The 21,206-nt window shown below is 39.6% G+C and overlaps 1 protein-coding gene across 2 annotated transcripts in view; it reads left to right on the forward strand.

Annotated features, from left to right (window-relative positions):
* ATP6V1H (ATPase H+ transporting V1 subunit H) overlaps positions 1 to 21,206 on the forward strand; it is an 86,026-nt gene that overhangs the window by 49,281 nt on the left and 15,539 nt on the right. For both annotated transcript variants that reach the window (XM_057734850.1, XM_057734851.1), the window contains exons 8-13: positions 2,397 to 2,494; positions 5,207 to 5,399; positions 10,955 to 11,133; positions 14,113 to 14,238; positions 16,422 to 16,523; positions 18,192 to 18,305. In XM_057734850.1, coding sequence (XP_057590833.1) covers positions 2,397 to 2,494; positions 5,207 to 5,399; positions 10,955 to 11,133; positions 14,113 to 14,238; positions 16,422 to 16,523; positions 18,192 to 18,305 — 812 coding nt within the window. The remainder of the gene's footprint in view (positions 1 to 2,396; positions 2,495 to 5,206; positions 5,400 to 10,954; positions 11,134 to 14,112; positions 14,239 to 16,421; positions 16,524 to 18,191; positions 18,306 to 21,206) is intronic.

Here is a 21,206-nt window from a genome sequence, read left to right on the forward strand (position 1 = left end):
AAAGTAACTGTTGGACCTGGCACTTCAAGGTCACTGGTGACCCTAGCATTTGCCGTGTTAGTGGGGTGATTAGATATAAGAGAGGTAAGAACTTGGTGACAGTTCTTTCAGGAAACCTTCATGTATTGGGAGGAGGAAGGATGCAGAGATTGGTACAAGATTCAGGGATAATTTTAAGATGGGAGAGACTGAGTATATTTAGAAGCTGAGGAGAGGAAACCAGTCAAACAGAGATGGGAGCTACAGGGAGGGGGTCTGACTGCTGGAGCATGTGGGAGGGACGGGGTGCAGGGCTTGTGGGGTGTGGGCCCTGGACGGGAAGAGCTGTCTGTCTCCGCTGGTGAGAGGGAGGCAAGAAGGCCGTCAGTGTAGTTCAGTGTGGGGGTGCGACGTTGGCAGCTGAGCGACTCTCTGGGTGATGGTCTCTGTTTTTTCTCTGACTGCTGAGATAAGGGAAGAGAGCAGGACGGGAGGGCAGAGGTGGTGGTGTGAGCGTGGCTTTGGGGATGGCAGCGGGAGCAGAGTAGAGCTGCCCGAGGGCTCTGTGTGGCTGTGCCGTGTTCTCTGTGTGTTCCAATGACCTCTTTGTGGAAGTGACGTCGGAGACTCACTGAATTGATGGAAGGCTGTTATTTTCTTTTAAAAAAATCATTAAATAACTTTGTACATGAGACTAACAGGAATATGTGACAGAAAGATAAGGAGGTGATACAGTTTACTTTGTTAAATCGAAGGCAGTGATTCAGTTATTTTCAGGGTTGCCTTCACTATGTACTTTGGAAATAATTTCTGAACTGATATTGGACCGCCTCATGGTGCATCGTAGGAGAGAGTGCAGTTTTAGAAGCAGCATCTTTTATATGCTCCTTTATATGTGAGTCCTGAAGCTGTAACTGGCAACGAAGAATCCATTTTTAACATCTGTCTTGTGTTTCAACATAGTAGGGTAAATGGACACAGACAGAAAAAGACTTAGTCAACTGAGAAAGTTTTGTGTTGAGAGGAAATTGGTGATAAATGGGAGGGGAGGGCGTGCCCTAGGCCGCCTTCTGTTCATCGTATGTGAACACCTTACTTGGGCTCTCTCTCAACAAGGAAAATGGAATTCTCCTTTCACGGAGGCTTACTTACCTGCTGACCTAATTGGAAAAATACATGTATATTTTTTTCCTGTTTTGGAAGATTGTTTTAGAACTGAAAATTCACATTTTTTTTGGTCATTAATTTCTGCTTATGTTTTGAGTTTTCAGGCAAGTTATATTACTGGATATATTGTGCTTTTGGGCAACTGTGCACTACTTTCTGGGTAAAATCTAACATAACCTTTTCATGATGACTTTTGATTTTTCCACCAGATGTATCATTGTGTTTTTGTATCTGAGCGCCTGGAATTTCTTTGAAGTGTTAGGTTTCAGCAAACTTAGTTTAAATTCAAACTCAGAGCTCAAGAAGCATCACGTACATTAGGCTTCGTGAATTTATGACACCCACGATCCTCTCCTTTCTTTCTTCTTTCCTTCCGTTGTCGTGTCCTTTAAGGCTAGAGTCTGAAAGTTCCCCATGTCCCTCCATTTCTTTTCGATGTATGGCTCATGTAGGGAGGAGCCCAGACCAGGTGTCCCCACCAGCTTTGCTAACAGGGAGGTGCCTGCAACTTCCTGGGGATATTTATTCCTGTCTATTTCAGGCTTCAGATTTAACTTTGACTTCTCTAACACAGCACTGTTGAACTGATACTTTTAAAAAGTCATAGTCTTTCAGGTGTTTAGTTAAACCTTTTATATGCTGTATAGTTTTTTTTTCTAAGGTTCTTATTTATTGAGTGTCTATGAAATGCCTACCTCTATGCTAAAGGAATAGAGAATACTTAATCCTAAGAGGACCCTTTCAGGGTACTTGGGGGTATCATCCTCATTAAGGATGAAGAAATTGAGCATTGAAGAGGTTCAGAAACTTGCTCAAGATCATTCGTACATGGGCCTGTCTCAAAGCGTACACTTTATCTTCCTCATTTTGTTGTTGTTCTTTGATATTTGTATAATCATGCAGAGCGGTAGTCTCTGTATCCTGCCTCTGCTCAGGGGTGAGTGGAAACATTGCAAGATGGTAAGCTATTTATCAAACCATATCAAAGACATAATTACTTCGTTCCTTGATTTCCCTCACTGGGTGTGTTCAGTGGGCTTGAACCGTGTAGGCTTAATTCGGCAAAAGAAGTCAGCTTCATTAATAAGAGGTAGAAAAACAAAAAGGATTGACTGCTGAAAAAATATTTGAGACTCTTGGACTTTTCAGATGATAAGAAACTCTAGTAGAAACACTCTGGAGTTTGCTGTGTGCATGACCGCGTGAGTTGAAGCGCTTTCCTGCTCTAAATGCTGTGCTCTCCCGCGCAGAGCTCACAGTACGTGCAGTGCGTGGCCGGCTGTCTGCAGCTGATGCTCCGAGTCAACGAGTACCGCTTTGCCTGGGTGGAGGCGGACGGCGTGAACTGGTGAGCGCCCTTTGTGTTTGATGCAGAATGACGTTTAAAGCATCTCTCCTTGACATTTTCAAGGAAATTAATACATTTAATCATCTAAAAGAAGGTTGTTGTTTTTTTTTTTAACTGTCTTGTGTGAGTCTCTCGAGACCCAGGGCCCCTAGTTTTTACTGGGGGTGTGTCAGGTCTGCACCCTCTGCCTCGCTCAAGCGTCGGACTCCAGAAGGAAAGCAGGCGTTCAGCGTAAACACAGGCATCTTGTTTGTGCAAACAGTTTCATTTACCCTCTCATTTAGGAGGAATTTTGTGTCTGTGTAGGGAACTGGTTACCAGTCAAGTTCCCACGAGCCAGCCGAGAGCCAGCTTTACAAGCAACCCTTTCTGAGGATCACTGTCTCAGGACCGTAGGGTTAACTTTTTTCCGCACAGTAACCTGAAGGTGGGCTACACAGATGGTGTTTCCCATCTTTTTTACCTTCTTAAAAGTGATGTAGTGTTTTGGGCAATACGATAAGAAAGGATAATTATTTATTTCACTATTATGTCTTCTTCCTAGGTGATTGCATCATTCTCCAGTTTTCTTTTAATATTTTTTAGCATAGTTGAGAATAATGAATGAATAATGATGAAATAAGGTCTAGGATGCTGAAATAGAGTGATTCTTCAAATTATAGTTAACAAATTCACCAAGATCACATAGTATATCTTAGGTCTGTAAATAGGTCCAATGGACCTGTATTGTAATTGCAAGATAAATTGAATTTTATTCTGTTAAACAAGACATAGATTTTCTTTTTGTTCTTTGGAAGGCTTGTAAGAGAGAATACAATTCATGAAACAGCAGTTTATACAAACAGTTATAATTGCTCAAAAAAGAAACTCAAATACTAGAATTTGGTCCAGTGGACCCTAACGGTGTGCGGGGGCTAACCAGATGCTCCTGTTCAGAATATTATTGGCACTCATATTTTGGAGGACGGTAGCAGTGTTGACTGTTCAGTTTTGCAACAAGAGCAGGCATTAGTACACTCTAGAATATTCCATGTTCAGCCTACACACTTTGACATGCTGATGCCCGCTAACGAGGTTAGCAGTAATGAAATTAATACAGAGGCTTTTAGGTTGAGACCAGGCCTTTAGTAAAGGTAGAATATGTTAGCTTGCTGATAGTAGGACAGTTTAGAAAACTCGAAGTTTTTCATTTTTTTGGAAAGAAAACACACACTTTCTACCCTGCCATTTCTTTATTTAGAATTGAAAGTTTTCTTTTTTTTTCCTTTTTGATGCTCCTCAAATCACAAGCAGGGCTCCTGTGAGGAGGAAAAATTGTAAGCATAGCCCGTTTGAGGAGAGTGAAAGAGGTTTAAGACCCCAGGCCATTTTTATCTCTTCATAGTTTCCTTTCTTTCCTTTTTGCTTACGCAAATGACACACACTCTTTCTGAATGTTTCTGTGCCCGTGTAAGACCAAGAATATGCTTTGACTTCACTGGAAAGTCTGAAGATTAGTACTGATGTTTTAAATACTGGTGCTAAAGGGGGCTTTTGCTGGGGTAATTGCCTCCCCTAATTCAGCTCCGTTTGTGAACATTTATACCCTGATATTTGAAGTATTTTGAGCATATAAAGTAGTATGTAAATGAAAGGTAGATAAAATAAAATATTGCAGGGTGAGGTGTGAGGGGCCTACGGGTCTGATGAGCAGACGTGTGCACGTCAGCCAGTGAGTGATCAGCTATGTCTTTCTACTCCCTGTGTTGGCTTGATTGAAAAAGAAAAATCTTAATTTAAAAACAAAACACAAAATAGTTATTTTGGCGTCATGGACCTTAACCTCCTTTCTGATCTTGGACTTGACAGTCGTTTGTATTTTTTGCGCTCTCTGCGTGATGTTGTATCATATTTTATGGGCAGTAAAGGAAGCAGATATGGTCCTTTAAGAGGTTTACAGCCTAGCTGGCAAGCATGAAATACCTAACAAAGGTAGCACGTAGGATTCCACGGCATCTTTTAGTAACTTCTCCAGTGACTTTAAAAGGAACACTGAACTCAGCAGTTTGCGAGGGAGCTCAGAGACCTACGTGGTAGTTAGCGCTCGCTGGTCCTTCAGGCCCAGCACAAGGGCCACAGCCTCTGGGAATCCTTCCTCCCCCTGCACTGGGCTCAAGGGACATGGACAGTGTCTGTTTTTGCCCATTTTGTCCCCGCGCTCTTTGCTGTACCTGCCATGTGGGCCTCAACAGATGCCTGTTAAATCATTCTAGTTGGGTTTCTCTTGGGCATCTGTGTCCTCTGTACCCCTTGGCACGCTCCTCCTGCCTCCCTGCATTCAGAGTTAGGGTTCTTGCCCCTAAGGGAATCCCTTAGGGGTTCACTTATTCCAGTGAACAGGGGCCTATTTCCTTCATGAGGGCATTTCTTTGGTTGATACTGAATATAGAAGGCTGCCTCGTCTCTGCAGTAGAGTCCTGTCTATTGTGGGCACATCCTGTTCTCCCTGCAGCAAGGGCGGCTGCATCTTGAGACTTTGGAGAGAGGCTTCTGTGACGCCATGCAGGACCGGCCCTCTGTGAGCTGGGGTTTGGTGGCCTGTTCCTGCAGGCAGAAAAGAGAGGATGTGATTCAGAGAGACTGGTCCATTCATGCAAAAACAAGAATCGGTCATTTCTTCTTTCCTGTTGTGCTGTCACATGAAACGTTTTCTCAATGCATATTCCTTTTCAGCATTATGGGAGTCCTGAGCAACAAGTGCGGCTTTCAGCTCCAGTACCAGATGATTTTTTCTATATGGCTCCTGGCGTTCAGTCCTCAGATGTGCGAGCACCTGCGGCGCTACAACATCATTCCTGTGCTGTCCGACATCCTGCAAGAGTCGGTCAAAGAGAAAGTGACAAGAATCATTCTTGCTGCATTCCGTGTAAGTGTTTTGTGCAGGGAGGCGGGGTGGGGGTGTGTGTGTGTGTGTGGCATTTTTACTGTGCAGTATATTTGAGGGCTTTAGCAGGTGGGAAAAAGTTGCTTGTTCTCCATGTAGTTATGGAGCTGTGGAGTCTAGGTGAACTTGGAGTGAAATATCACAGTGTGTATTCCTGGCAGGGGGAGTGGACAGGCAGGAGGAGGCTGTGTACATGGATGACACGTGAGAGTGGCTGGGAGATGCTGCACAGACACATCCCAGCTGCTGGCTTTAGAATCTGTGCTTTTAACCTGTGTGTTCTTACGCTTTCTTTAAACAAACAACAATGAGAAATCAAAAATAAAAGATAGTGCAGATATATTGCAAAAATAGCAGAAACGTCCCATTTGCAAGATAAAGTCACTAGCATCTTTCAGACTTTTCTTAGCAAATACAGATAAGTATATAAATAGATGTATAATTTTGTTTTGTATTTAAAAATAAAAATGGTATATTATAAATATTGTTCTATAACTTTATTCTTAACAGTATATAATAAATATGTTTTCATTTTCCTGTAGTAGATCTTCAGTATTCTTTTCAGTGGCTGTATTCCACTGATGTAAAGTGGTTTATTTAATCAGCGTCTGTTGTTGGAAATGTGAGGTGTTTCATCTTTCTTTTACATATGTTTGCCCACTTTGATGAATATTTCAGTTGGATAAGTTCCAGGAGATGGAATTGCTGAGTCAAAAAATATACTTTTTTTTTTCTTTACCAGTTTTAATCACCTTACAAAATGTGCAGATTTACGTTTCTGTTAATTGTGTATTGGGCAAGACTACGGAGAGGCCCTATTTTCTCTTAGTGCGTGGACTTTTTTCTAAATTGGAAGCTGTTCATGAAGTTGGCATGAAAACTCTTTAGAAAATAGATTTTCTTAATTGGTAAACTGTTGGGAAAGATAGTCATCCTTGATTCAGTATCTTTGCAATTAGATTATCCTAGAAAGATGTCTTGGATTATTATTATATTTTTTCCCTTTCTGTGACTTTCACTTCTGGGAAATAGATCGACAGTTGCCTGAGTAATGAACATGGAAGTGAATAGTATTTTTTTCAGCTTATATCTACCTCTCCTTTTCTGTGTGTTAGGTACGTATTTTTTACATTAAAATAACTATCTTTCCAAATGTTGTAGATTGTAAGCATTTATCACAAAATTATTTCTTTTGATAATTTGCTAATAAGGTGACTTGTTTAAGTGAAATATAGGTGTGGGAAAGAGCTGCTGTAGAAGCCAGGGTCTGATTTCAGCTGTTCTCTTATTTCATGGACAGTATCCCTACACTCGTATCTTTCCCCTCAGTTTTGGTAAACTTAAATGGTTTTTTATAAGTATTATTTAGATGAAATAGTAAGTGCTGTGAGTTTTAGGAAGAGATCAGATACTAATAATTTATAATAATGGATTGAAATTTAGTCTAAAGCTCAGCATAAGCGGCTCTATTTTGTTTTTGTTTTTTGAGACACGCCATTTGTCTTATCAAAACATTTATTTAATTATTTATTACTGAAGTTGATTTACAATATTACGTTAGTTTCAGGTGTACAACATATTGATTGATACTTTTATAGAGTATATTCCATTAAAGTTATTGCTGAACAATGGCTGTATTTCCCTGTGCTGTACAGTGTGTCCTTGCTGCTTATCGGTGTTGCACATAGTAGTTTGTATCTGTTAACCCCACCCCTGTCTTGTCCCTCCCCCCCCCCCCCCGCCCCCCAGCATAAGCTGCTTTGCACATAATATATGTGGCAGGTGTTCTAGCTGAGCTTCCCACAGACTTTGCTTAGTATTTTGTCCCTGCCTAGTTCCTCCTCCCTCCCTTTGATTTTCATGTTAAGTCACTATTCTGTTAAAAGGGTCATTGGAAGCAGGTATCTCTAATATGGGTATGTGATAGATGATGGGGGTTTGTTGATATCAGCTGGATCCTACCTTTGAGCTCTTCCTTCCCCCATCTCTCCTCCTGCCATCCTATCCTATCCTCTCTTCTTCCTGTTCCTCCCCCACCCCCATTTCACGGATTATCTGTTTACCTCTCAATGCATCAGATGTTTATTGAAGACCAGTATGGAAGGATGAATATGACCAGATACTTTTCCTAGGGGACTTTGTATTTCGTTTGAATCTTTGTCTTTGATGGAGTGACTTTGTGACGTTACCATGAAGAATATTTACAGTATGCAAAGTTCAAAAAGTCATAGGAAATATAAAGCTAGACTGAGATTCTTAGCTTTCTTTTGAGCTGATTTGGGAGCTCTCCAGATCGATTACCTGCTTTTTATGGAAATCTGAGAAGTACAGTAGCATAGCTCCTTTTTAATTTTCCTTCCCATGTGGTGTGTTAGGAAGCGTGTAGGCTCTGGGGTGCACACACCTAGGGGTGAATCCCAGCACTAGGTTGCTGGGAGGGTGGCTTGAACTCTCAGAGCCAATTGCTCCGTCTGTGAAACATGGTTAGTGATACTTAACTCACTTCAAGATTGGGTGAGGATTTTATGGGGTAACAGACAAAGTTCCCAGCAATAGTAAATATACAGTCCGTGTTTATTTTCCTCCTTTTCTCTCTATAAAAGCATAAAATAATAGCAATTTGCACCTATCAATTGCATTCTAAGTTAATGTGGAACCTAAGCAAAGATCCAGTGCTGTCTGTTTGATTTAGAAGAGAGAGCATGAATATTTTACTAGTGTTTAGCAAGATTTAAAAATCTTATTTAAATTTTATTTGCAGTTTCATTTTTTTACCCACGATGCATGGAACTTATGCTAATGTCTGGGCTTCTCTTGTCTAATTTGGATTTCAGATTATTTAAAATAGGCCCAATCTATTGGCAGGTATATTCACTTTTTGGACTCTTCTTGATAAATTGGGACAATCTAATCATTGTGTGATTATACTGAAGACTGAATATCAGAAGAACATCTTTAGATATCCACAACTTTGATGTACACAGCTAAGTTAAAATTGAGTCATTAGTAAGGACATAGTAAAACCATTTGATTTTAGACTATCAAATAGGTGAAAAAAATGACATGTCCTTTTTCTTTATCATTCTCAAATTCCTATAACCTTTAATAAAGATTTCACCAATGAGGTTGTTTGAGGATTGTCTAATTATGCATTTTCCCCACATCCTGAAACTCAGGAAGAAAATTTTTGTGCTGAAGACTTTAGGAAGCTTGCCGAGCTGCTGTGAGCTGAAGAAATCTAGCAGCTGTTAATTACTATTTTTTTTTTCCCATTTGGCTGCATGAATTTTATTTTTGAAAATGTCAGTCTCACTTATTCATAGCAGGTGCTGAACTCCAGGTCTCCATAAATGTTATTCCATTGGTTACCTCTATATGTCAGTCTCTCATTCCTAAAATAAGTTAGAATGTTTGAGGCTGTGACTGAGAAAGACGTTCAAGACCATATTTGTTGACGAGAGTTTTACATCTGTTGTGAGGTTTATTTCTCTTTTTGACTCTGCTTAGTCAAGAGCCTACTTAATATGTCAGATAAGAAGATAAATTGTATTTTACAACTGCATGGTTTTCAGCAGGAAGGCTTGCAAAGAAGTACCACCGAATGGAATTTGGATTTACATTAGCTGTACTAACCATGATGTTTAACTCACACCCACACACGTATGCACACACAGACACAGACATGCGCAGACTTGCCTCTTCCTGTGCAGACAGTTCACAGTCATGGCTGCTTCAGAGAGGCCTGCTCTAGACTGGGTGTGTGGGGACTGTTTTGCTCCCTGCTTGGACACAGAAGTATTGCTATAGGAAATTTTATCCCTTATGCCTCATTCCTTATTTCAGAAATTTCTCTCTCTTGCTTATTAGACACCAGGTTTGGATGAGGTCTGGTAAGACTGAGAGATTTTAATCTTGGGTGAGTCCTGTAATACGGTGCTGTTTCAGGTGTTCTCTGCGTGTCAGTGCAGTGCTGTCAGCGGCTGGTTAGCAGCCTGCAGTGGGTAAGTGCAGAAAGTGAGAGAAAACATTTAGAAACTTACAGTAATTTGACATGTCTGTCAAATTTAATAATATAAGTTTAGAGCTTATGTTTTGCATGTCTTTTAAAAATTCATTTTTCTAGAAATTCATTTTTAGTGTTTTTATTAAAAGTATTTGTTCATGACTGATTGGAAATTGAAAATCAAACAGAACTGGTCTTCCCCACAGGTGGTTTGAGAAGCACCACTTTAACGTGTATTTTAGGAGGTTAGCAGTCCCTTTTGAGCTAGTTTTTGTGTATGATATAAGGTAGGGGTCCAGTTTCATTTTTTTGCATGTGGTTATCCAATTTCCTCAATGACATTATTGAAGAGACTCTCCCTTCCCCATTGGATGTTCTTGGCTCGCTTGTCAAATATTAGTTGACATGTATATGTACAGGCTTATTTCTGGGCTCTCTATTCTGTTCCATTGATCTGTGTGTCTGTTTTATGCTATTACAATACTGTTTTGATCACTGTAGCCTTGTAGTTTAGTTTGAAATCAGTAAATGTGATTTCTCTAGCTTTGTTCTTCTTTCTCAAGATTGCTTTGGATATTTGGAGTCTTGTATTTCCATGCAAATTTTAGGATTGTTTTTTCTATTTCTGTGAAAAATGTCATTAGCATTTTGGTAGGGATTGATCTCATTAATTTCCATATGCTGAGCTAAATCTGTCTCTGCATTTATTTAACATAATTATTAGAAATAGAACTTCCTTGCAAAAGCAAAGAAAATGGAAAGTTTGGTATAGTTGACTTGGAACTGTTATTCTGGGTTTTTTGTGTGTGGGGGGGATTTGGCAGGCCTTCTTTACCAGCTTTGTGAGGTGACTTTCTTGAGAGCTTGTTTGTCCTTGTTCTAGACCTGAGCATGAGCATGGTCATTGCTCAGAAATATTGGTTAGTTCAGTGAGCAGTTTATCTTTAGTAATGCTTAGATTCCTTCACTGATTTCATAAGTACCCTTAAAAATAGAAAAATCATATAAGAAAACTGGGGAATTTGCTCGAAAGTCACAAAACTTTACTGATAATTACTGAAGCAAGAGGGGTTTTGTTTTGTTTGTTTTTTATTGCTGTCCTTTGTGCACTTATAGGTTGATTGGAGGGGGAGGAAGGTCAGTGACTGGAAACTAGAGAGATACTTGAGGAAACAGTCTTTCTTAGCATCCTAAGGGCTCTTTGGCCCATGAATGGAGGATTCACGATGGTGTCCTCAGGAGCAGGCCTTGAGGAAGGAGAGTGATGGACCTCATTGTAAATGTGTTGAGTATTTTGAGGCTTGTCTGGGTCAATAATTTAAAATGTTTAGTGAGCCAGTAGGTAAGGAAGGAATCAGAAGGGCACTCCTGACATGGAACAGATGCTTAGGAAAAAAGGCAGGATTAGTGATACAGGCATCCATTTAACGTTAGAGTTAACCTGAGAACAGGAAGAGGAGAGAGGATGTGAGAGGTGCAGAGAACATCACATGACAAATTATGTCATTTCTCATTGTGTCTTTATCTAACCCAGAACTTCTTAGAAAAATCAACTGAAAGAGAAACTCGCCAAGAGTACGCGCTGGCTATGATTCAGTGCAAAGTTCTTAAACAGTTGGAGAACTTGGAGCAGCAGAAGTACGACGATGAAGATATTAGTGAAGATATAAAATTTCTCTTGGAAAAACTTGGTGAGAGTGTCCAGGATCTTAGGTATGTTATTCTTTTTAATTCTCACAGGCTGGGTGTATTGGGCCTTGTTTGACTTGCCTCGTATTTTAAGAAAATCTAAATTTGTTATGAACTATAAACTCGAAAGATTGCAGTATAAAACATCATCCCTTCTATTGAAAATTGAGGGATTTGGAGACACTGGCTCATCACCATGGCAACAGTTGGTCAGAGCTGTGTGTTATTTCTCCTATTTTGGGGAGACCCCTGCCATTCTCTGTTGTCTGAAATCTGACCCGCTGTTCTACCACAGGTTGTTGGTGCCACCTTTTGAGAATCTCCCCCTGGTTTAGCGTCTTTTTTAAGCAGCAGTCATTGTTAATTTGTGGAGGAGATTTGCTCAGATATGGAAATAGTATTTTTTTCTGCTTTTTTGAAGTTACTATTGGTTTTATTTATTTTTTATATTAAAAATCATGCAGGTGATATACATGCAGTAAAGAAAAAAAATCCCTTATACAGTATGGAAGGGACTCCATGCCACTTCCCTCATCTTCCCCCCCCCCCCGCCCCTCTGGTTTCTTGTGTTCACTCCAAAAAAAGCCCTCTAGCCCCATTCCCCCAGCAAGCGTGCATGTGCACACACGCACGCACACAGACACACACACACAAATAGGGTTCTACATATTCATCTGGTCCTGATTCTTTTTTGTTTGATAATAGCTCGATGATTTTTCCCATTAACCCATTCGTTCTTTGTTTCTGAGCTATTCATACATTTTAAAACGGGAGTTACTCACGAGAAATAGGTTCAGTTTGGGAGCCAGGCTGACTCCGGTTTGAAATGTTTGGGCCAGTTTCTCTACATGTGGCCTTGAGCAAGCTTCTTGACTTTTTAAAGTCTCAGTTTTCCTTTTGGTAAAATAGTGATAAAAATTCTAAGCTTGGGGCAGGGAGGGTGGGGGAGACTCGGGGGGGGGGAAGTCAAGGAAGGGAGGGAATATGGGGATATGTGTATAAAAACAGATGATTGAACTTGGTGTACCCCCCAAAAAAATAAAATAAAATAAAAAATTCTAAGCTTGTAGGATTTTTAAATCATGAGGTGTCCAGCAAATGCCTTCAGTATAGTATGTGTTCCAGAAATGTATTTACCAGGTAATTCAGTGCAGCCCATGACCTCAAGGCCCAAAAGCTCTCATAGAGATCAGAGCTGTCACCTGTATCAGTGGTTTGCGTGGAGTTTTGTGGAGGAAGGCAGATGATTTTTATCTTTTTATAACTTCAAATGTGAATAAGTTATTTGTAATATAACAGGCCAGCAATATGCTTGCCATTTATACAAATTCTATTTTATTATGTTTATTTTAAAAATTATTCTTACCCTGCCACTGAGTTCATCAGTACCATTTTTTTAGATTCTATATATATGTGTTAGCATACGGTATTTGTTTTTCTCTTTCTGGCTTACTTCACTCTGTATGACAGACTCTAGATCCATCCACCTCACTACAAATAACTCAGTTTCATTCCTTTTTATGGCTGAGTAGTATTCCATTGTACATATGTGCCACATCTTCTTTATCCATTCATCTGTTGATACATTAAAGACACAGTTGTAGCGAACAGACTTGAGGACACAGGGTGGGGGGGTGTGAAGAGGAAGCTGGGACAAACGAAGTGAGAGAGTAGCATTGACATACGTATACTACCAAATGTGAAATAGATAGCTAGTGGGAAGCTATTGCATAACACAGGGAGATCAACTTGATGATGGGTGATGACTTAGAGGGGTGGGATAGGAAGGATGGGAGGGAGTCACGGGAGGGAGGGGATATGGGGATATATGTATAAGTACAGCTGATTCACTTTGTTGTATAGTGGAAACTAACACAACAGTGTAAAGCAATTATAGTCCAATAAGATCTGGAAAAAAATAAAAATTATCATTAGTTCTTCTCTAATAATGATTTGAAATCCTTTAAAAAAATAAGATTTAAAAAAATTATTTGATCCATGCTAGCCAATTATTATTACTTATTTAGTTTTCATGTTGAATTTGGTAATTTGAAAAGTATTGCTGTTTACATAAAGCTGATAGGGTGATGGAAGCAGTTGAAATAGATTTGTCTCTTTTTGTTGTTACAGGTTTAGTATATTAATGTAAAACAATAGTAGTTTACTTCTTATACTAACTAGCCTTACATTAAAGTAATTACTACTTTATTTAACAGGTTACTTTGATCAACTTAACCAGTGAATCCATGTTATACTGAATTATCTGTTAAATGGCTACTTCTTTTGGAAAATTTTACTTGAAAGAAAGTACAAGCATGTCCTGTCACTGTGTTTGTTCACTGGCTAACCACATTAAAACATTTTTATATTATGAAGCTTTGAATAATTGTTACTTGATACATAGTGAATGATATTTTAATTAAAGTGCGTTTCAGTGTATTTTAATCTATACTGGGCTAATTCAATTAATGAATTACCTCTACATTGTTGTAGTCATGTTTAAAAATATCATACTGATGTATGTGTTTTTATTTTTGTAGTGCAATATCATGGTTTGATGTTGAAAACATAATAGAATATATTATTTTATTTTGTGTTGAAGTAATATAGTTTTGCATAAATTTATCTTTATGCATCTAGTGGTCTGGCAAATGCAGTATGTAAGTGGCATGGTAGAAACAATGCTGGTTTATGGAATATTTTGGTGATATACACTTATGTGTGTACTGGGGTAAGAATTTCGAAAGCAAGTGCTCCTTTTACTATCTTATGATGAGCATTCAGGTTTGATAGGAATATTGGACCTTCGTACCCTGAATACATCTCACATGATTTACTGAAGATTATTTAAGCTGTTTAAACTTTGTTTAGAGGTAATTTGTGAATGTACAAAGGATGATCAGTGTTTGTAGTTAAATTATTAGTGAAGATGTTTTATTTTTTTAAATTTTGGAGTATCTCTCAGATTCTTATGAACTTTGAATTCTTTAAAAATTTTTGTAGCTCATTTGATGAATATAGTTCAGAACTTAAATCTGGGAGATTGGAGTGGAGTCCTGTGCACAAATCTGAGAAGTTTTGGAGAGAAAATGCTGTGAGGTTAAATGAGAAGAATTACGAGCTCTTGAAGTAAGTTTTAAGTTCCATTTTATACCCTAAATAAACCCCCATCATTCCACATACTCATGGACACGTTTTTGTCCGTCTTAAGATTTTTAGATATTCCGTGGTTTTAATTTGTGTATTCTTGCTTACTAATGTGGTTGAATACCTTTCCTTGTGCTTATTGGCCATTTGGATATCTTTTTTTCCAGGAGTGCCTGTTCTATTTTATTTTTTTCCATTTTGTAGGAATGCTGTAGGTATTCTAAACATGAGTTCTTGGTCATATTTACTCATCACAACTCTTCTTCTACTGTGTCACATGCCATGTAGCTAACTCTTTATTTTTGACATAGCTCAGTTTATTATTTATGGCTAGTGCTTCCTTATGTCTGGCTAAGTTTGTACTACCCAAGGTCATGAAGATACACTTCTGTGTTATCTGCTGGAAGCTTTATTGCTTAACCTCTCATATTTATATTTCCATTCCATGTGGAATTGGTTTTGGGATAAAGTATATAAAGTAGGTCAAGATAATTTTTTTCATTACATAGATATCTAATTGAACTAGCACTCTTTAGTGAAAATAACATTTTCCCCACTGCTTTGCAGGGTTCCCTTTGTTATAATAAAGATGACCTAATATGTGCAAGTATCTTTCTTTCTTTCTTTTTTACTGAGATATAAGTCACATACCCATGTAAGTTTACCCATGTAAAGTATACAAATTGGTATATTCACAAAGGTGTGTAACCATCAACACAGTCAATTATAGAACATTTTCCATCACTTCGAAAAGAAACCCTGTATCCTTTAGCTGTTGCTTCTCTGTCCATCCATCCCCTCAGCCCTAAGCAACTACTAATTTACTTCCTGTCTCTGTGGATTTCCCTGTTAGAAAAATTTCATATAAATGGAATCATATATTTGTTATTTTGTGACCAGCTTCTTTCATTTACCATAAAGTGTTCAAGGTTCATTCATGTTGTAGCATTTATCAGTACTCTGTTCCTTTTTATGGTCATATAACATTCCATTATATGGATATATTACATTTTATTTATCCACTCAGTAGGTGATGGGCATTTGGGTTATTATGAAAAATGTGGTAATAAATGTTTGTGTACAAGTTTGTATGTGGACATAACGTTTTTATTTCTCTTCCTTGGGTATATACCTATGAATAGAATTACTGACTTCTATGGTACCTCTGTTTAAGCATTTGAGGAACTACTCAGCTATTTCCCAAAGTGGCAGCAAGTTTCATATTCCCCCCAGCTGTGTGTGAGGGTTCTGATTTCTCTATATCCGTGTCAGCATTTACTATTGTCTGACTTCCTGGTTCCAGCCATTGTAGTGGGTGTGAAGTGACAGCTCACTGTGGCTTTGATTTGTGTCTCCTTGATGGCTAAGGAGTCAGGCATCTCTTCAGAAGACGTCCTTATTGGCCATTTTATATCTTTGGAGAAATGTCTGTTCAGATTTCTCTCTTTTTTTATAAATGAGTTGTCTTTTTATTGTTTACTTGTAAGAGTTCTTTGTATATTCTGGATGTAAATCCTTGATCAGATAATATGCTTTGCAAATATCATCTCCCATTTTTGGGTTATCGTCTCACTTTTTTGATAGAATTACTATATATATATTACTGTAACTATTAAAATTAATAGACTTCAATTTTTAGAATACTTTTAGGTTTACAGAAGAATTGAAGGGAGTACAGAGAGTACTCACAAACCCTCTCTTCCCCACCAGGCACACTTTCTCCTGTTCTAACGTCTTGCCTAAGTGTGGTACATTTGTTAATTGATGAGCCAATATTTATGCATTATTTTAACTGAAGTCCATAGTTTACGTAGGGTTCATGGCTTTCTGTTGAACACTTCCTTCTGTGTCACAGTGTCACATGAATAGTTTCATTGCCACCTACAGTCTTCCCTTCCTCCCTCTCCCTGATATTGTGGGAATTGTGGGTGGTGGACATTGTGAGTCTGAAAGTGGTCTGCTATGTGTATATCAAGGTTTGAAAGCTGCTAATTTATGTGCAGTAAATTATGTGTAGTGTATTGTGTGTAGTAGTGAAACCTGTAGAAAATATGGTTTAGTTATAAATGTCTGTTTTCAGGAAAGTGTTGGCATTATACCTGTGCAGTGTTGTGCTCTAGAAAAGAATTAGAAATCAATCTCTCCTTGGATTAAATTTATTTCAGAATTTTGACCAAACTTCTGGAGGTGTCCGATGACCCTCAAGTCTTAGCGGTTGCTGCGCACGACGTTGGCGAGTATGTCCGGCATTACCCGCGAGGCAAGCGGTGAGCAGGGAGCCTTGGTTTCATCGGGGTGTCCCGAGATGTTCAGCATAGGAGTCCTGGCTCATGTACTCCCGTAAGGGAGAGTCGTTCAGCTGGGGAGCTGACGGATTGAGCAGAAATGAGAGGACTGTAATGCTGGGAATCGTGATAAATGATAAACCTAATTAAAAATGGGTAGTACGAAGATATAAGACTACCATGCAGTAGCCTACAGGGATCACACCAGAAATTTCGTGTTCAGAGTTTTCTTTGCTTGTATGGTTTAATTCAAAAGCCATTTTATTAGCACTGGTGATTTTTCAATTATTACTTGTAACATTGTTATTGAGTAGGTTCCAAGTATAAAAGGAAATATAACACCTGTAAGAAAAGATACAGTAGATGTATAGTAATGGAAGGATGTATTTCAAAGCATTGAAGAGTGAGGAATTCCCTGTGAGAGGAAACAGGTAAGGCTTTGCAGAGGAGGTGATGCTGGCCCTGTAATGTAAAATCACTCAGGTACGTCAACAGTGAAAGATAGGAATTGACGGAGAAAACATTAAATGAGACGGAGGCTGTTGTATGTTGTTTGGAGAAACTTGCTACGTACCTGGCATGTAATAAGCACTCGTAAAGCTTGGGTGTAATTATACAGCATTTTTTAATTCAGCACATTAAAAAAAGATGCTTCAAAAAATAAAATATAAAAAGGTATACAGGTAAAGCCTCTCTCTCGCCCCTGACCCCATGTGCTCATCTGTGAGGTTGTCTTAAACCAACAGAAGCTCCATTGCACTAAGGTGCCAGTTGTCACAAACTATGTGGTGGTGATGTCGCCTGCCAGGCAGTGAAGACCGCAGCACCCACATGGCCAGGCTGGGGTTAAGACACTCACCGGCTCTTTGCATAGCTTTCCTCCCTGCCACCACCCCAGCAGAGGAACAGAGAACCTCCTTCCATTCGTGACGCAAATAACCATTTTCACTTTGCTTTTGTGTCTGTAGTAACTGAATTTTTCAGGGTGTGTTTTGGGGGGCAATGACAGAAAGCAGTGCTGATTGTCAGTCCTCTTGTTGCTCTTGACAGTGGGAATCATCTCATCTGTTTCACTGCCCCACAGGTCATGTGGCATGTTCCATCATCACAGGAAAAGGCACATATCTTAGCAAATCAAGTCTTTTTCAGGAAATTAACATGGCTCCTGCGGGTGCTTTTTAACCTCGTGTTCCCTGCTGTCTGCATCTGAGCCCGTATCTGGCTCAGAGCACGGCAACTGCTGGGCTTAATATCAGTCTGATATTATTTCAGACGTCAGGTGGTATTCAGTATACTGATTTTTAAGCAAGCCACAAGTACTGGTGGTAAAGAAGTTAATATTCAGCTGCCTAGAACACCGTACTCTAGATTACTGCCACAATCCAGCTGGGTGATACTCGCCCAGATTAGGAAGTAAGAATAACAGTTAGATTTATCATTAGGGATTCAAGAGAAAATATATGAAAACTTTAAATCTGTGACTTGGAGAAAATGGTATTAAAAAAAGGTGTGTGTGTTGGTTTACTTTCCTATGTGGTACCTTTTCTTTGTAAAACCTCTGGGCGGTTGGGAGGTGGGGCTTTCTGCTGACTCACAGCATGCGTTTTAAAGTAGCTGCAGTGTCTTCACCCTGTGGCCTCTATCCCGCAGGGTCATCGAGCAGCTCGGCGGGAAGCAGCTGGTGATGAACCACATGCACCACGAGGACCAGCAGGTGCGCTACAACGCTCTCCTGGCTGTGCAGAAGCTCATGGTGCACAACTGGTAGGTGCCACCCCCGCTCCCCCAGCGCTGCTCTGCAGGGCCTCACGGCCCCATCCAGAAGTTCTTATGGAAATGCTCTGATGAGTGGTGGTTTTTAAAAGCAGTGAATTTGACTAATACCTAGAAATAGGTTTTAGCTATTCAGAGCAGTGACTTGATAATTTAGAAAAAACAGCTGCGTTAATGTTCTGAAGAAATGTATATTTCGACTCCAGAAGTGACTAAAATGACCATTGCGACATATGTGCATCTGTTTTTCGAGAGTTGAATGGAATTCAGAATTCAGCTGGACTATTGATTTAGAGACGCTACAATTTTGCTGGCTTTAACTTTCAACATATGGTTAACCTGAATGTATTTTTACCATTTCACATGGAAACAGCAAAAGCTGATTGATCAGTTAAGATTCAGCTCTCACATTTCATCCATTATAGCCTTTTGTTTTTGAAATAGTAGCCAAAGTCATGTTTTTCTCTTGCTTTTATTATTTAAATCAAAATTATGGACCTTTTTGTACTCAAAACAAGATAAATTAGAGCGGCTGCTCAGATGCAACGCTGAGCTGCCTGTGTCCGTGAGTGGACAACCCGGACTCCCTGGGCCACGGCTCTTCAGCCGTAGGTTGTCTGTTCCGTGCTTCTCTCAATTCCCCACCCTTGGGAAGGATGCGCTGACAGTGACCCTACCGACAGTTCCAAAGGGAAGATTAATGGCGCATCTGAATGCTTACGTGTGGAAGATGCAGGCAGATAAGGACTGGGGAGGGTCCGGGATTGCCGCTGTGGCATCGTCTATTAAATATTGGGATCCTGCCGCTGAAGCACTTTTCTCACGAATGCTGACAGTTATGCCTTCTTTCAGCAGCTGCTCTTTGAGCACTTAATTTGTACCCTGTTATGTTAGGCGCTGGGTGATAGATGTGACAGAAGTGGGTGATGAGAGATGGCTGTCTGAGTAGCTCCAGCAGCCAGGCTGAGACAGTGATGAAAAGGAACCAGTCACCCAGCTCCAGGGGGAGGGGACGGGAGGGGAAAGACCAGGAAGCAGGAGTGAGCTTGGCTTTGTTGAGAGCAGTGTCTGGAGACGTGTTTGGATGTGACAGCTGGGGGTGGGGGGTGGTGCTGCTGGCACCTGGTGGATCGAGGCCAGGGGTGCTGCTAGCATCCTATACTGCGCAGATGGCTCCCACCACAGAGAACTGTCAGCAGTGCCAGGGTGGAGAGGGTGAGTGGAAGGATGGGGTGAGGCCAGCATGGAAAGACATGGGAGAGGGTCCGCTAGGTCCTTCTATTAGATGAGTTGAAGCCATTGTAAGGTTTTAACAGGGGAATGACGGGATTCGATTTGTGTTTCGAAAGGTCTCATAGGCTGCTCTGTGCAGAGTGGATGGGCAGGATGAGTGTGGCAGCAGGAAGACCATGTCCGTAGGTTCTCGTGTGGCCTGAGTAGGGGTGGCTCCTGGTGTGGACTGGAGTGGTAACAGCTGATACCAGGAAGTAGATGGACTTGGGATAGATTTCAGAGCTGGTGCTCATGGCACCTGATGGACTGAAAATATTTTTACTCTTTTCATACCGTCAATGCAAGAAGAATGGGATCAAGGCCAAGGGCACTCAAAAATGGCTTTTATCTACTGTTCAGCAGAGGAAAATCTTTCCAGTCTGTCAGGAAGATAGAGAACAGTCAGTCCACTGGGCTCCCTCCTCCTTTCACTTTACTCCAGCCACATTTTTCAACGTAAATTAATTATTTAGTAATTTTATATCTCTGGGTTTGTTTCTGTCTCATGAAATTAGTTTAAAGAATGTTGGCATTTAATAGAGTTCAAGGCTGTTACAATCGGTGAGCTTGTATTTGACGGTCATTTTTCTAAAATTTCTATTAAACATAGTTTTATTTTCCTCTTTTGTTGAAAGTAGGGTTGCTGAAGTATAATTCTTGTTTTGTTAATAGAAAAACAGTTTCAATTTAATAGTTCTTTCCCTTGAATTTATTAGGTTTATCTTTTTTTTTTTAATGTATATTCCTAATGTGAAAAAAAAGCTGGGCATGTAATAGGATGTTGACTGGGAATTTAACCTTTGCCAGTGGAGAAAATTTTTTGCTTAAGAGTTTTTATGGTTCAAGTGATCATGCATTAAAGATGAAACATTTACGATTTGAAAACTTTTCTGTGAATTTAGGAATTTGATTTAGTCTCGCAGTAAATTTTTGATGTATGATTACAGAAGGAAAAGTAGAGGGCATTTATAGCCAGAAACTGGTTTATTTATTTGCTCTTTATCACTGACTAGCTGCTGAGAGAACATCCCTTTTCCCCTCCTCTCTAGTTATGTGCCACAGTGTTTTAGCTTTAATGTTGTAATTATGGTAGATCCCTTTTAATGGAGAAGCATAGTATCAGCATTTTCCTATACTTTGTTTATAAAGGAATTCTCATATGAAGGTCAGAATTTGTGACCTGTGTCTTTTGTTGTGACATACACATTTCTAGGGGACTTTGTGCCAGAGAATGAAAATTGCTCAAGTAATAGCAGTTTATTTCAGCATCAGATTAGTGTGAGACCAAATAGGATGCCATTTGGAAGGCAAATCTTCAGCAGAGTTATCTCAAATGTAAAAAGATTTTGAGTCAGTATCTTTATGCAGGTAACCAAGTTGCCTTTCGTAAATCATGTGGGTAAAGTCTGCTTTTCTACTTCCCTAAAATAGAGGCTTTTTAACCTAAACTGTGGTACTGGTGCCCGAAAGATGTTTCACACCAAATAAAACCTGAAAACAGCTGACTGGGTTTCTTCTCAACATTTTGTTAGTTTTGATTTAATTAAAACGAATTTTTAGAAATGGTATGTTTTAGTGCAACACAGTGAAATAAATCAGTTGAAAATAATTAAAAGACAG

This window comes from Hippopotamus amphibius, chromosome 5 (assembly GCF_030028045.1).
Source record: "Hippopotamus amphibius kiboko isolate mHipAmp2 chromosome 5, mHipAmp2.hap2, whole genome shotgun sequence".
Taxonomy (NCBI): domain Eukaryota; kingdom Metazoa; phylum Chordata; class Mammalia; order Artiodactyla; family Hippopotamidae; genus Hippopotamus; species Hippopotamus amphibius.